At 37.6% G+C, this 12,759-nt stretch overlaps 1 protein-coding gene across 2 annotated transcripts; it reads right to left on the bottom strand.

Annotated features, from left to right (window-relative positions):
* Nucleotides 1-328: 328 nt before the first annotated feature.
* Nucleotides 329-11,875, bottom strand: LOC144522291 (AT-rich interactive domain-containing protein 3B-like). 2 transcript variants are annotated; one of them, XM_078257241.1, is made up of 9 exons: nucleotides 11,623-11,875; nucleotides 10,290-10,895; nucleotides 5,395-5,469; nucleotides 5,224-5,296; nucleotides 2,911-3,094; nucleotides 1,895-2,145; nucleotides 1,414-1,689; nucleotides 1,224-1,313; nucleotides 329-469 (listed from the first exon to the last, which is right to left on the bottom strand). In XM_078257241.1, the coding sequence occupies exons 1-9, from the start codon at nucleotides 11,647-11,649 to the stop codon at nucleotides 330-332; spliced, it is 1,722 nt and encodes a 573-aa protein (XP_078113367.1). In that variant the 5' UTR covers nucleotides 11,650-11,875; the 3' UTR covers nucleotide 329. The 2 variants fall into 2 exon arrangements, with proteins under 2 accessions (XP_078113367.1, XP_078113368.1); XM_078257242.1 differs by lacking the exon at nucleotides 329-469 and adding an exon at nucleotides 498-652.
* Nucleotides 11,876-12,759: the final 884 nt, after the last annotated feature.

The following is a 12,759-nucleotide window of genomic DNA, read 5'->3' as shown; positions in this document are numbered from 1 at the left end:
ATGGATGCCACAACATTAAAAAAAAGCTTCTAACAGGCACAAAGTGTGATCTGAATCTATATTATGGTCAGTTTGAAAGACTTTGAGGTTAAACATAAATGCCCTTTGACAAAACCCATTTAAAGTACATTAAACTGTCAAAATATTGGAAAAACAATGCTTTCCTCATGCGTTACGGCTGACTGCACTGCAAAAAGAAAATCAACAAGTACAACTAGAGGTGTACTAGTAGACAGCAGTATAGTTAGAGTTCACACAGTTATTGCCTGACAAAAAAAAGTATGCTTTTTGTATTTGCTGAAGACATTTAAGGCAGAAGACTGTGAGGCTTAATTTGGTCCCTTAGAGGAGGTGGAAGATGAAGAGGAGGGACTGTGTGAGGAGGACATGGCACTGAAACCATTTGTTCCTGCCGGAGTTACGACCTGTGACGCCACAGGTGCAGCTGACTTCTGGGCAAACAGCATTCCTGCAATGCAGAGATTAGAGAGTAGATTAAAGTTAAAACAAACAGAAATTAAAACGTATGTGTTGTATGATTCATTTGATTAACATATTTGTTTTTGAAATTACAAAATGTAAAAGGTCACGTTCAAGGGAGAATTTTGTGTCATTAAGTACGTTGTATTCAGAGGAATGAAAGCCTTTAGTGCTGCAGAAAAACAGATTAAAAAAAATAAATAAAAAAAAGGTACAAAAGACAGTAAAACACAGTACTATTTAAATAAGTAGTTTTTTCGCTTTCTTGCTGTGAGTTAGATGAGAAGATTGATACCACTCTCATGTCTGTGCACTACATAAACAGTAAAGCTAGAGCCAGCGGGCTAGCTTAGCTTAGCATACAGACTAGAAGCCGAGGGAAACAGCTAGCCTGGCTCTGTCCAAAAGGTAACACATCCGCCTACCAGCACCTTTAAAGCTCACTAAATAACACGTTTTATATCTCGTTTATTTAATCCGTACAAAAAAACGAAATGTAAAAATGACATGTCGTGGAAGGAAGTCACTGCTCCCAGCCTTGAAATAGTCCGGCACATAACCCCCGTAAAAACACAACTTGTTCTTTTTACACTGTTTTTATATGGTTTAAACAAATGAGATATAACATGTTATTGCTGAGGTTTAGAGGTGCTGGTGGGCAAAAATGTTTTATTGTCTGACAGAGCCGGGCTAGCTGTTTCCAGTCTTGACACTAAACTAAGCTTTAAAAGGCAATTACTCACCTGAGTAAACAGTGCCATTGACCTCCACAGATACACTGATACTGGCTGCTCCATTAGTGGAGATACTCAGAGACAAATCCTGTTTGCTCTCTGTGGGGGGAAAAAAAGAAAGAAAGTCCAATTAATTGACTTTCCTGAAATTATTTCAAGTAATGATAGTGCCTGCATCATTACAGCGAAGGCAACTCACCATGTCCATTGTTAAGTTTGAGGTTCATGGGGTTGAAGTGAGACGCAAAGGCCAGGAGGTTTTGTTGGAGGGCCTGCTGCATGAGGCGTTGCTGCTCCTCTGCAATCTGCATCATTTTCTTCTCTGGAGTGCCAGCTGAAGCTGCCCCAGCTCCTCGTTCCAGCCTCTCTCTGAAATGCTCCAGTGTAGCAGCTTGTGCCAGCTGTTGTTGCTGTTGCTGTCCCAGGGCCAGAGCCATGGGCAGCCGGCTGGGTATTACAGGGGTTGACATCTCATCTGATTAGGGGGGGGGAAAAAAATAAAATAAATCACAGTGAAAACTATTTTAAACACGTCATGAAATCAGAAGCACAAAAAAAAGCTGGATCAAATGCATTTTCATAATGGCGATTGAAGTACCACCAGGTTTTCATTGAGAATGATTTTCAAAATATCAAATAAGGGATACCATTTCTCTTACACAGCACACACTGTGTCATACCTGCGTTTCTCTTTAGATTTGGGCTCGGCGATGTATTCAGGCTGTTGTGTCCGGTCGGGGTGGTTCGCATGGTGGGTGAAGAGTGGAGGGTGTGTGGAGCGGAGCTTGGGGAGGGAGAGTAGCGGTACAAGCTGTTGGTGTAACTGGGACGTCGACCTTCTCTGCGATTACTATCAATGGCAGCCTGCAGCTCACCTGGAGAACTCAGGCCCTTCTTCTCACACTCAAACGGGTACAGGTACTTCATATACCTGAAAGGAAAAGTTTCAAATAAGTCACAGGATCTGGTGCTAATGAGCACTTTTTCAAATAAAGATGATCTGGGTGTAAAAGATTGAAAATGTTATTAATACTTAAGAAACTATTTTACTTGAAAGAGCTTCAATTCAAATATTCAGTATTAAGAAATGTTTGTTTTAGTTACTGAAGCATGTGACTTTGAATGTCACCTACTGTAAATAATACTGAGAAATATAGGTTAACTATTACTAAAATGTTTAACAGAGGTCAAAACTTTGACATTCTTTGATTACTATTTCATGTAGACTTGCACACATCATGACACCAATTCTTAACTAATCTGAAAGAAAGAACAAAGCTGGTGGGTTTACTTTATAGTAATGAGCGCCACAAAATGCTAATTTTTTATCATTTACAAGATTAAATAGCTGCCTTCAAGATGTAAAAAAAAAAAACAAAAAAAAAACCTAACAGCAAATAATTAATAATTTCTCAAAATGTAAACAATGTGTCTCTAATAAGGGTGAAAATATATATATATATTTTATATATATAAAAAAGTACTACAGTAATACAAGTAATACATTTCATACATTTTTATTATTCTAATAGTAGTTTAATTTTAAGTTGGTAGACCCAATGTTGAGTAATATTTGCAATCATTTAAGCATATTACATTTTAACCCATTTAGAGAGACTTTTGACAGATTTTATTCTTCCGATTGTTCCTGAAGAGAACGAGTGTCAATTCAGTTACAAATGAGAGAGACACCTACTGGGTGCGGAGGGTGAAGGCTGCGCTGGTGATGGATGTGGGGAGGTTGAGACCTTTGGTGATCTCCCTCCAGATCTTCTTGTTAATAACCTCCACCAGGCCTCCCTTCTCCGTCACAAGCTTATAAAGCCTGTATAGGTCCAGCACCTGCTTCGCCATGATGGGGATGCGGTTTACAGGAGTTCCTGAAGCATAAGAGGATAAATACAATAATAATAAATTTTATTTATATAGCACTTTACATGGTACTCAAAGACACTTTACAGTAAAACCAGCACCTTAAGCATATTAAAAACAGATGAAGCAATAAAACCAACACATGAAACAAGAATATTAAAAGCAAGTGAAACACTACATGTTTTCATTTTCTTTGGATTCTACTCCTGAGAAGTTGGCATAAAACAAGAACAAGATCTTGTAAGAGCACTATTAAAGACAGCACGAGGAGGACGAGAATCAATCTACGCCCCTGAGGGCCTGAGGATATTGTTGGGTCATAGGGCTTAGCTTGTATAATCTGTGTGGATAGACTTCTCTAACGAAGCTTATTTCAGATGGATGAGGGTGGGGATAATTCCAACACAGCAGCTCTGTTGCTGCATTGATTTGAGCGCATGGGGGAGGGGGAATTTTACAGCCAGCAGTGCATGCCAATCACAGGGTTGACAGCTAACCCTTCCAATCCCGATTTGGAGTAAAGTCAATGAAGCAAGGAGGCTTAAAAGCAGTTGTAGAACGATTTCTCTGTGCTTAAGATAAACACATGTCACAGACATACACATTTGCCATGACCTTTACACACACGGGTAAAGATTGCAGACAGTGTCCTGCTGCATCTACTTCTTTTTGACTGGGATTTGTTTTAATTGGACCACATTTATCTGCATTACTTTAACATACAGTACTTAATACTGGTAAACAACTATAGGATTGAAGGTATAGACAAAATGCTGTAAAAGCTTCAAGGTATTTCAGCTGCATTTCTATTGATAATTGTGGCTTAATGTTAAAATATTTGCTGTTTTTAGCTAATTAAAAATGCCCAGATTTTTGTAAGATTTGAAATATGAGTTTCATTATTATGAGTCTTTACTTAATAGGACTCGGTAAAACCTAAAGGGTTCGACCCGTAGACCTTCAGGTTTGTTATCATTCTATTATGTATGTATCTATAAAAAACTGTTTGTATTGCTTTTAAAATTGATAATACAATCTGTGTCACCTACGTGGAAATAACATCCAGTACAAGAAAACGGACAAATTTTATAAACCATTTTCATTCATTACTTAACATTTAAACCCTTTAATCTTTGCATTTATGGATCAGGATTTATCTTTCTAATATTATATATTGAACACATTTTGGTAAGAATTAATTTACTTAGTCATTTGATTCTCTGATTGTTTTGATGAACTCCTGGCGTATTTAAAATGTCCTCCATTTTTTAATGGCGAATCTATAAATAATAAGGTTGTATCGTATATATATATATATATATATATATATATATATCTAAATTTTTTTTCTGACAATTCTTTTCCCTAGAATCAATATATAATTTAGTTTTTGTTTTTTACCAATGATACACCTAAATATTTTCTGTTTATACGGTATCGCTGATGGCGTTTCCAGCAAAACAGACCGAAAGCAGAAACTGTTACGTACTTCTTTACAAATGAAATAAATGTCAGACTGACTGACTTGTGATGTGCCTTCTTTTTAGAGAACAATTAGTTTTTAGAAATGTCTCATGATATATTGTCTCCAGAAGTGTATTATTCAACTTAGTTTTTTGTTAAAGAAGAATAAGAAATTCGCAACACTCAGTACTATCGAATTGCAATACTTCTAGAATTGCAATACAAATTGAACCGGCACCCATGTATCGTGAAAGAATCGAATCGGGACTAAAGCATATCATTCCAGCCCTAATAAATAAGAGATTAAATTATTTACTTTATAATCTAAAATCAATTTGTGAGATAATAGTCAACTTAAAAGATAAAAAGGCACCATCATTTAAATGAATAAAATATATAGAGCAAAGCCTGCGAGCTAGTTCAGCCAGTGTCAACATGTGACATTAACCAAACCCACATAATTATATCTGCAGTGCCTCTAGAGCCAGCTCTGTCTCTTATATAAATTACGTTCCCATGCAACTAAACCGCATTCTCAATTACGTTGAGGGAAATGGAGTTTGTTTGATTTATGACGTATCACAAATGCATTTCTAATCAAAGTCTGCGTAGGGAGGAGATTGGGCAAACAGACTTTTGTGTCCCGTTTGAAGGCTCTAACTCTGAATCTTACCTCGTGTCTGCATAAAGACAAAGAGTTGATCAAGAAACTCCTTCCGCTGTGGGTCATTATCCAGTTCATAAAGCTGCAAGTTAAAAACAAACATCAGCAATAGCTAGTGAACAGTTACTTTGATTATTGCAGACGTTTTCTTGTTTACATACATCAACTAAATCTACTGACCTTGGCAAAGTCCCTGGATGGTTCTCCTTTAACTTTTCCTCCGTCATTCTCCTCAGACCAGATGGCACTTCCTCTCTGTAAATACACCCACAGAGAAACATTAGTGAACAGTTTGTCCTCCAGATTGTCCTGTGTCTGCGTTATATGATGAATTCAATAAGAGCATGGCAAAAACAATAGCAATTAAAAACAAACACTGGGATGTTGTATCCTCAGTGAGATACCATTCCTATTTAAAGCTTCTCAATATGTGTCACCTTTTCCTCAAGGACTCTGTGCTTCCCACCTTGTGTCCAAACCGGTTTTTTTCCCAGCACTGAAAACACTTTTTTCTGCTGGTGTTGTGTGTGTGCAGATGTTTTAATTTGTTTTAACTGTTCTTTAATGTTTTATGTAAATCACTTTGAATTGCCTTGTTGCTGAAATGTGCTATACAAATAAAGCTGCCTTGCCTATATTAAAACAAACCCTAAGTATTATTACTTGATCGTTTTATATATCATTCTGGTTTATGCTGTAATAGTAAGTGGTATCATATTACTCATATACTTTGCAGCTACACATCACACCACGGTCACGTCACTTGAAATGCACTATTAGTTTACAGTATGTACTCTGTGTACTGCTTGCACTGTAATTTTGAGTTTGCTCTTGTATGGTTTCTATTTTTATTTGTATTCCTATTTTATATACTTCCAATTATCTCTATTTATCTGTACTTATTTCTGTCCTCATGCTGCTGCAACAACTATTATATACTATATTTTCCCCTCTGACATTCAATAAAAGGCTTATCTTATATTTCTTAAAGGTAGTGTCCGTTTAAAGCTAGGCACAGTAAAAGGAAGATTAATGTGACATGTTATTCCTCCATCTCCTCCCCCTTAATGACAATTAAAGGTTAAAAATGTGTGTGGAGGGCAGTGTGTGCAACTGTGTGGAAAAGCCCGCTGAGATGTTATTGTCCTGCTAACGGGCGCAGAGGACGTATGCAAATCAAACATGGTTGGAAGAACAGTCTGTCATTACAATTACATTAAGTAGATGATGTTTTTTTATTCTATTATTCATCCTATATCTTTATTCAAAACTGACATTACAAATCAGTCATTTCAATTCAACTATTGTGGATCTTGTTGCAGTTTTTCTTCGCGGACTTCTATCACTGGTTTGCTTGCTGTGGGATTATGAGGGCTTAAAAGCCATTCAGTTCATGCTTTTGTTTTATGTGAACATGTTTTATATTAAAACAAGCATGTGTTTTTGTATTTGACAGGATCAAATGCTTCTATTGTCATGCTTGTGGTTTATCAAAAATAATGGACTATTTTTGTCTTTCATTGTCTTCCCTCAAGAATTTTACTTGATACTTGCATTTAAACGTATCATTGTGTACTTTAAACACATTATCCCATTTACAAATTGTTTGGTGTGGCAACCTGATTCGACCTGGGGTTAATACCCATTACATTTCACCCTTTAAGCTACAAAATACATGGGAACCAATCACGTTTTGGCTTCCAGTCCAACTCTCCTGATGTTTACAGTAAAAACACTATTCAAACTGCAACAGCTGAGACACAAACAGCTGCATGATATTGTAACGCAGAGGTTCCCAGCCTTTGTTGTCAGATGTAAGCTCACAGCCCTATCAAAAGGTAAATTGAATTTATTTCAAACAATCACTTTTATCCATTACAACAGAGGTGATACAGGTGGCTGATGATATATTTTATAAATCAATTTCTAACTCTTATTCTCTTTTTCTTCTTTCTACAGTACCACTAAATGCAGAAGTAAGTTGCCCGTCGGGTTGAAAATCACGGTGTAATGAACCCCTGTAAACACCAACTTTTCATTTTCTATTCCTGTTTTTAGTTGTTAAACTAGTTAAATATTACAACTGTATGTATTCGCTATACATAAAACTGCCCCTGTGGTGGCAGAGCTGTCAACACATCTAATGGCTTCAGTTTAAAATTTCTAATAAAGGACTTCTACTCCCCCAGCAGAAAGCTTATTGATGTGAAGGTAGATAAGGTCTTTTCACCATGAAATGGAAATAAAACCCATCCCCCCTTATTGATGAGCAAGTGAGACCTACTGTGGCTCTATTAACAAAGAGCTTTCAGTTAATTGCTCACAGAGGTTTCACACATCCAGCCCTGGGAATCCTGATTGTATTCAGTATGTAGGGCAGGAAAAGGTTTCTTTTGTTTTCTTAAAAAAGGCTAGTTTTATCAGGTTTTTAGATGTTTTATATATTCAAATTATCAGGTTAATGCATATCACTATACACAAAGTAGTTTTTGAAAGAATGTCTGTTCAGCAAGTCAAGATAAAAGTTAATAAATTAAACCTTATTTGAAATGTCCCATTGAAATACTCAAACATTTACACTAACCGGAAACTGCCTCATATAATGAGCTTCATCAGAATCATTCAGCCACTCCTGCAGAGCAACAGCGAAAACTTTTCCCTTGCCTCGTGTCATAACCACAGGGGGAAGGAGGACCAAATTTTTAATCCAAATCAAATTATTGGGCATTTAGTCACCCGAATAAGTCAAGATCATTTATCTGGCCCCTTGCTGTGCTGTAAACCGGGACTGAGAGCAAAGATGGGGCCATTTGTCCCCCCCGCTACATTTAAGGGTGTACAGTGAGACCGCACACAACGACTGAACAATGGCTGCCCAGCATGGTAAGGCTTTTACAACATTCCCAGATCTTCAAAGATAATGATTAATGACTGAAAAGAAAAAGCTAAAGAAGTAGTAGAGAGGGACCAGATTTTAGGGTGAAGAGAGTAAAACAAGAGTAAATCTTTACAACCATTTCAAACTGTATGTAACAAAGTGAACTTATTCATATCATATGCATGTCACATAAAATAGCTTCAAAAGCAAAACATTGAAGGAGTCCTGTTTCGAAATTCACTCTTACAAAAAACAAAAATCTACATTTTAGCCAAAGTGGAAGACATTTTTGTGTCTGGTTATATGTTATATTTAACAATAGGTTACTAAGCTCAATAATGTTAGCAATGATAACTCTTTTTAGCTTAACACGCAGGTAAATAGGATTAAGTTAAATATCACAAGCCTCCTAAATTTTGACACAAATGGGTCAATGAAAACGCTGCACATACGTATGTTCTTATAATAGATTAAGGTTCTGAGATGTTTCTTGTGCTTTAAGCGATGGAAGAAAAAAATACAAACCTTTTCGCACACATGCAATTAAGTTTCTTTTCACAACAGTCTTTAACAACTCATTATTTTTGCTTTAGTTAAAACGGAACAAATGTTCTTCATTGCTCTAGGTGTTGTCTGCTGGTCTGACAAAAGGACATGCAATTCTCATTACAGTGGCCATATAATGTATTGATTACTTGCTGCCATTAAGTGTTGCCAAGAGACGACTAAATTATGCAAAGCTATCCACTGAGCTACGTCAGCAGTGAGGTTTCTGAGCCTGTCAAGTTTTAAAAGAGGCTAACAAACACATAAATTACATTTATAAAGAGAACCAGTAACTTTTATCAACATAAAGACAATAGTGGGGAAAGAAAAGCACAACAAAATATTAAATATCTCTAGAACCTCTCAGAACAATAGATGTGTAAAACTGTTTCAAAAGCCGATTCTGCTCCACTGAAACTACTGTAAGTAAACTTTATGGGTAGTAGCTTGCTGTGAGGCTCTAACCCAGCTCACACACACACACACACACACACACACACACACACACACACACACACACACACCTCTCTATTACCTATTTGTAGTCAAACATATATGTTGGAAAACAATACTGTACTAGCTTTGCATCTCATTTAAAAGGAGATCTGTCTGATACAATGAGAGAAAAGTCTACTCCCTACCTTACAGTAGTTAACCCTTGTCCATAAATACACACCTTAGGCAATTTCATCAATCCTCTGCTCTCATTTTAACTTCATCTTTGTCAGGCATGAACCGGCTGCTTTGAACAGTTAGGATTGGACCACAGCCAAGACCAATTAGCTTGGTCGGTGGCGAGGATGTATTTTCAAAAGTGTGAGACGAGAAAGGTGTAGCAGAAGGAAAGATCTCTGGCCGGGCCAGTCATTAAACACTATCGAGTTTGGGCATCTTGCCAAAGGGACACGTTCCTTCCCCTAACATGTGAGAGAACAGGAGGCAGGTCAGGCAGCAGGAAGAAGTCAACTGTTCATAATAACAGAACACATAGCAGCCAACACAACAATGTTTTCACTGTAAAGATTCTAACTACTATAATATATCCAAGAATAGACGGAAATATTACAATGGGATTTTATTTATCTGTAATCTATGTGAGAAAACCTCCACTATAAAAGATGATTAACAATACATCAAAGTGTGGTAGAAAATCTTAGTAATGGCATATGTTGTTTAATCACCCATCCTGTGTGTGAACTGTTGTACCTTGATTATTGTGTAACCAAAAAAGTGCCAGTAAAATGCAGCATAACATCTTAAAATGCAATAACAAGATCGGAACATAACAACTAAGAGGTCGAGGTGACCTGAACTGCTTAAAACATTTTATTATTTTCAGTTATTGCAACACAATTCTAAAGAATTGTGTTGCAATAACAAGGGGGGGGGGGAATACTCTGATGGAGGCTAACATCAGGATGGTGGAAGATGAGGGTGTGTTTTAATAATCTTCACAGTTTATGTCATGTAGCCTATTTGCACTTTTTGGGCCGTGGCTCTACAGAACTAACTCAGGTCTTTGTTCATGAAATAAAGATCTTTGTATTGCACAATCTCTGCCTCTTCATATATATTTGGTAAAATTGGAAAGTCTTCAACAAAAGAAAAACAATATGGCCTTGATTTGGGCAGTTCTATCAATGAAACTTACTTGTTTAAATGGCTCGTCATAGCCCCAGTCAGCGAAGCCATTGGGTGATGTGAAGGCGTGCTGGCCTGCAGGAGACAGCAGCTCCTTCTCCTCCTGCTCCTGTTTTATTGCCAAAAGTGGAGATTCGGACATTGGCATCGCAGCAGACGACCGAGGTGTGGAATAAGGAGCAAAGGGAAAGCCTGCAACCTGCTGGAGTCTAGGCTTCGCCTGCTGATGAGGCCCGTCGTCCCCCTCCTCACCATCATCGTCTTCCTCCACCTCATCATTCTCTTCAGGCTCCACCATTTCCTGTTCCTCCTCATCCGAGTCCTCATCTTCCTCATTGGGATCTATTCTGCTGTTCAAAGCTTGTTGAGCTGCTTGATAAGTCTGTCCATCTGCTTTGCCAAATAATGCGGAGTCTAGTCTGGAGCCAGAGGCTCTCGCTGCAGCAGCGTGTTGAGCAAACAGGAGCTGTGCGTGAAAAAGATGTTTCTCTTGCAGATTCATCTCCAGTTTGGCCTCTTGTTGTCTCTGCAGATGCTCCATCACTGCCTCCAGCTTCACCCCAGCATTACTGGACGGTGTACACCCAGCTGAACTGCCCTCCTCGGATAAGCTTGACTATGGACAAAAAAGAAAGAAAGAAAATCCCCAACTTCATTGAGAAAATGTTTGATTAGGTGTTTTTTCTTTTATATGTTGCATACAATTATCCAAAGTTATAAATAATGAAAACTGCATTCAACAAGCATAAAAAGATTGAAAGAGGCACATTAAACTTTTGGTAAATTGTTGAAATAGGCTTACTAATAAATAAAATGTATTACTATTATTATTATTATTATTATCATCATCATTACTAGGAATGTAGAGTGAATAAAGTTATACATATTTGTTGTTTGATTCATTAAAATCGGCATGTTGAAGTGAAACTTTTTTTAAGAGAGGCTGCCCTGGCCTCAGAAAGCACAGTAATGGTGGATTTAAGTGAACCAAAGCTTGATGGCTTGAGACAATAATTAACAGAAAATACATTAGGCTACTTCAGTTGAGAATAAACTAGTCTGTCTACGATTTTCTGTGTCCTTATTTGTTGAAAGGTTACTTAAATATGAAGGTGATGGGTTATTTCACAAATAGATTATTCGGTTTTATAAACCAACTTCATTTCAAAGTATAGATAAATGCGAATGCAAGGCATACACTAATAATCATGAAAAACAATTAAACACGAAAACTAAATCGTTAAAGTGCAAATGTTGCGGAAAACGTCTACATAAATCGCCATTTGCTTTGTTACTGTAACAAACACGAGTAGGAGCGCTACCAAACAGTCGTCGACACTCACCATTTGCGCCTTTGAGTAATCCATCATCGCCAACAAATCTTATCTAGTTTTTCCTTCTTCCCTCCGGCAGAAATAAATCGCATCGCATGACCAGTTTCTTTTTAAACAGAAAAAAAGATTATTCTCATTAAATGTGATTTAAAAGCCCGTGAAGTGTGGAGGCCGGAGTGATCGGACCTGGAGGAGGAGGGGTAAAACTGCTCTGCGCTTTACATCCCTGGTCACTGAGGGCGCATGGAAACTCAAACATCTTTGATTGTCTTTGACTGAGCGGCCTACACCCCCAACTCGCATGAATGAAAGCCCCGCCCCGTGCGTAAAGCTCATAAAGAGGGTTTTCTTTTCTGCACGTGTGGAACTACCCACCCACTTCACAAGGAAACCACACCTTATGCTATACAATTGTATGGTTATTGAGGTAACACGATCTTTACTAAAAACATTACATTATTTGAGTCTTCATTCACATTGCAACCGGGTCTGACCTCTACACCCATAGGACACTTTGTTTTCTCTCCAGTGCTAAATGGGTTGCCTTTCATAGCAGAAACCTGCATGGAAATTCAGTCTGGCTAAAAAGTCATGGTTCATTAGTCATTGTCCTTTTTTTCTTTGGAGCAGGATTAAGTCAATTTAACAGAACGTGTGTAAAAGAGGCTGGCAGAGGTCATCTGTTGGAGGTATTTCTTTCCCCTAATTCCCCCCTAATCGTCAATCTTTAATTCCTATACACATGGTGGCATTAACAAATATGTGTTGCAGTCAGATCAACTTTATCAATTGGGTTCTTTTGAGCTTCAACAATAGAAAAAGGGCTCTTTTGCCATTTGATTGGCTACAAAACCAATTTTAACTGCAATGTGGCACCTTAATGAACATCTACTGTACATATGCTTCTATTTTGAACAGTCCACTGCCATGTGACAATACTGGAAATATTGGTTTATAGAGACACAAACCCCTCTATGAAAATCCGAAGGCAGATTCTGTTGACATGACCTGATTGATTACAGGATAAGAGCAAAAAGTTCTTTTTCTAGAATTAGCTTTCAATTAGCTCAATATGTCTGAGGGAGTTAGGCAGACATGACTTAAATTAAGAAATAAATCACAATTTATTCACACACACTAGCAGTC

Source organism: Sander vitreus, chromosome 8 (genome assembly GCF_031162955.1).
Source record: "Sander vitreus isolate 19-12246 chromosome 8, sanVit1, whole genome shotgun sequence".
Lineage (NCBI taxonomy): Eukaryota > Metazoa > Chordata > Actinopteri > Perciformes > Percidae > Sander > Sander vitreus.
The sequence above is the reverse complement of the archived record's forward strand: the minus strand, read 5'-3'. Positions and strand labels throughout refer to the sequence as shown.